This window comes from Microcaecilia unicolor, chromosome 3 (assembly GCF_901765095.1).
Source record: "Microcaecilia unicolor chromosome 3, aMicUni1.1, whole genome shotgun sequence".
Taxonomy (NCBI): Eukaryota; Metazoa; Chordata; class Amphibia; order Gymnophiona; family Siphonopidae; genus Microcaecilia; species Microcaecilia unicolor.
The window spans coordinates 358,112,671-358,116,646 of record NC_044033.1 but is presented as its reverse complement, the minus strand read 5'-3'; the positions used below and the strand labels follow the sequence as shown (position 1 = coordinate 358,116,646).

General features: G+C 44.5%; 1 protein-coding gene across 1 annotated transcript; it reads left to right on the top strand.

Annotated features, from left to right (window-relative positions):
• Positions 1 to 249: 249 nt before the first annotated feature.
• Positions 250 to 3,140, top strand: CITED2 (Cbp/p300 interacting transactivator with Glu/Asp rich carboxy-terminal domain 2). Its single transcript, XM_030198538.1, has 2 exons — positions 250 to 417; positions 1,618 to 3,140. The coding sequence occupies exon 2, from the start codon at positions 1,625 to 1,627 to the stop codon at positions 2,294 to 2,296; it is 672 nt and encodes a 223-aa protein (XP_030054398.1). The 5' UTR covers positions 250 to 417; positions 1,618 to 1,624; the 3' UTR covers positions 2,297 to 3,140.
• The last annotated feature ends 836 nt before the right edge of the window (positions 3,141 to 3,976 follow it).

The following is a 3,976-nucleotide window of genomic DNA, read 5'->3' as shown; positions in this document are numbered from 1 at the left end:
ATTGCACGACGTGGGACCCAGCACGACCGCAAACAGCACCAGAACACTGTAAAGTGATCTCGCACGTGCAGCACGATAGAAGAAGGAAATCGCAGCAGGAGACTCTCGGAGCCCCTTCCAGTTCCGGCTGGATGCTCCAGGCATCCACGTTTTCCTTCTGGGTCGCCTCTTCTCTCCTTTTGCTCCTCCCTTCTGCAATGCTATATTAACAAGCTAGGACGCGCCCCCCTTTCTCACTGCTGGCACGAGCACGGCTGAATCTCGCTGAGGGCTGACAAAGCCGAGGAGCTGCTACAGGATCACGTTACACAGGGGGCTTTGCGGGAAGGGGGGGGAAAAAGATCTTTTATTTTTTTTTTTTCGCGTGATTGTCTTGGTTGATTCCCCGCTCTGCAAACGCGACTTGAAAAGCAAAAGGTGCAGTGTAATAATTAAAGATTTGATTGTCGGGGGGGGGGGGGGGGGATCTTTCAATTTTAAATGCAAGAAATTTTCGCTGGTAAAGGGTGCAGGACTCTCTTTATTTTTAAATTGACTTCAAGTTACCGCCTTTCTTCAGTATTTGTTCTGTGCTTGGTAGGATTCGTTGTTTTCATTTGGACGTTTTAAGTTAACGAGATCTGTTGGCTCTTGAAAGTGCTGGAAATGCATGACTTAACTGTAAAGTTGTTGAATAGCGACCTTGCTGGGAAGAGCTATAAAAAAAAAAATCAAATTTTCGGCCTGGGGGAAGGTTGTTTTGCTTTCTAAGGTTGTGGAAGATGCAATGTAAATGTGCATGGTTATCTTCTTGGGGTGTGTGTTGGGGGGGGGGGGGGAAGAGTTGTTGTATAGGTGTTGCATGGAGAAGGGGGATGGTGAATCGCTTCGTTACAGTTTGTAGCGACAAGCTGAAGAGGTTTACAAGTTAGACGAGTAAGAATTGTTTTTAATTTTAATAGTAGGATAAAATGCGCGCGCTCAAATATGTGCTTTGCAAGGAGGTTTGGAAGTTCATAAGCTTCTTATCGCAGGCTTGGGTGCTGTGTCTGTTGTGAATCGGGTCTTCTATTTGCTTGTGCATTGTCATAAGAATTAAAAATATTAGTAACTGATGTGTATACGGTGTCTTCTTGCACAGATGCCCTGTAGATGTTCTTGGTGTTAACCCTTTAACTCGATTGTAGCATTCGGGCGAGTCATTCGCTCAGAGCCAAAGGAAACGCAAACAAATCCGTGGATGTCTTCTAATTAAGTTAACTCGTTTTGATATTAGTATATATACAGTGGGGGAGGGGAAGCAATGTAATACTTATGCCACTGCTTGTGCCTTCTATGCATGACTGCTTGAAGGGTTTTGCCAATCATACCGTCTTATGTACCAGGATATGCCACTTCAATATTTAACCTACTCTGTAGTTGTATTGTGGCGAAAACAAAAGCTGGAGAAACCTGAAAGTAATGTTTGCACTTGAAGACAGGCGCTTCCGTGCAGAAAGTTAATCTATTCTGGGCTCCTATATATCGGAACCAGGATGCCTATAGATATTTTTTTAAATGCTGGGATTTATTTTGGGGTGAGGTTCTCTGCAGTACTGTAGTAAAATTACCGTGCCTCCCTCCCCCCTTATTTTCCAGGTTGGCAATGGCAGACCATATGATGGCCATGAACCACGGGCGATTCCCCGACGGAGCAAATGGGCTTCTCCACCACCCGGCCCATCGGATGGGGATGGGTCAGTTTCCCAGCCCTCATCACCATCCGCAACAGCACGCGTTTAACACCTTAATGAGCGATCACTTGCATTACGGAGGTGGAAATATAAACTCGAACGGTGGCATCAGGCACGCAATGGGGCCAGCGGGGAACGTCAACGGTGGCCACCCTACCAGCAACATGCCTCCGGCTGCAAGGTTCAGCTCCCAGTTCATGGGACCCCCCGTGGCCAGCCCGGGAGCCCAGTTAACGGCCAGCATGCAGCTGCAGAAGCTGAACAACCAGTATTTCACCCACCACCCTTACCCTCACAATCACTACATGCCGGATTTGCACCCGGCGAGCCAGCACTTCAGAGACTGCGCTCCAAAGCACAGCGGCGGCAGCGTTCCCCCTTCGGTGGCGCACGTTCCGGCAGCGGTGCTGCCGCCCAGCGTCATTGACAGTGACTTCATAGACGAGGAAGTGCTCATGTCCTTGGTGATAGAACTGGGCTTGGACCGCATCAAGGAGTTGCCCGAGCTGTGGCTGGGACAGAACGAGTTTGATTTCATGACGGACTTCGTTTGCAAACAGCAGCCCAGCAGAGTGAGCTGTTAATCTGCAGGGAAAACTGGCCTCTTTTTTTTAATTATTACTATTATTGGTGTGAGTGAGAATGATCATTCCCTTGCCCCTTCTGAGACAGTATCGCCTTTCCAGGTCTCCAAAGGCAGAAAACAAGGAACGGTATACATTCTGCTTTCTACAAACTGTTCATTGCTGCCAGGATTGATTGTTGGGGGGGGTGGGAGGCGGTGGCTGGCTTATAGGCAAGGTCGTATTAATAGTTAACCCAGGCTTGTGCTGGTGTCTTATTTTTTTTTCCCCCCCTCATTCTTCACAACTTGTTCCTGCTCTCTGCGGAGCTGAACTGCTGGATATGAAGGGCGTCTTGCTTAATCTCATGGGTTATGATTTTCAAGTGACTGCACTGTGCCCAAGTGGAAGAAATTCTGGTGGATGAAGACTTTATTTCAAGGGCAATAGTGCTGCACCGATGCTGCCACTCTGCTTATTTTAACTATGCATTGCACTACACCTGGATGGATCTTTCCTTTCAACACATGCAAAGCTGGAAGGTTGAGATGGGACTAAATCCTTCATAGGTCTGGAGACATGATACTGTTATGTTAATCTGCTACCTAGTCCTCACCTGATGTGCAAATACTGAGGTGTGGAATGTTCCCTTAGTTTGCAAACATTTCACAAAAGATATTTTATTTTGTTCGTCTTCAAGATTCTGACACTGTGCTAAATAGTTTATTCAGTACATGGGAAGATACTACTGTGTTAGAAGCTTTTTAGGAAAATTTGACAGTATTTTTGTACTTTTTTTGAGAAAATACTTGTTAATTTATTCTATTTTAATTTGCCAACGTCAATAAAAGAACCAAGAAATAAATCTAGCTTGTCCTAGATGTGTACCTGTAAGCTCCAAATAGCATTTATAAGACCTGCAGAATGACCTTGAGGAGCAGACTTATCAAAGCAGCAGTGACACCCAGAGGCTTAGCTAAGTTATGAATTTAAGATTTTCCTTTCCCCCTTCCATGAACCATTTTTCAATCATGTAGAATTAACCTATTTGTTACAGAAATGTGAATACTTGAGAAATGTGAATACTTGGTTGGGTTGTTTTTTTGTTTTGTTTTGGGGGTTTTTAAGTACAAAACAGGCTTGATACTTTGGCTAGAGGGCTAGCAAATTGGAAACATTGGGATGTATACTAAAGGTAGCTTTCACCAGAATTAAGGTGGCAGATTTTTACTTGCTAAGGGTATGTCTGATTTAGAATGCTTTGTACAGAACACTAGAGGGAGGGTAACTTTCTATAACGGGGTGCCTAAATTATGAAGACATATCTGTATGTGGGGCTTCCTTTAAAAGGGACACACTTCATGGTAGAAATACCACCTCAAAAGCTGTTGTGTGCCTTTAGAAGACATTTAACACTGCAGTTTACTGGATCACTGCAGCGTATAAACAAGATATAACAGCTGTGGAAGATTGTATCATAAGAGTACATGTGTGGGAGACATCACAGCAACTGTGTGTGTGTATATATACACACCAATGATATGCACTTACCCCTGGTGATACCTTAATATATATTGGAGAAAAATATGTGCCTATCTGAGCATGCTAAATGCTTTCTGCATGCATATTACCCATAGTTCTTCTGCTCAGTAAGAGTGACCTTAAATTGACATGAGCTTTAAATTTGCCAATTTTTCTTTT

Coding starts and splice junctions, on each gene's coding strand:
- CITED2 (XM_030198538.1), top strand. CDS start 1,625: ATGGCAGACCATATGATGGCCATGAACCACGGGCGATTCCCCGACGGA.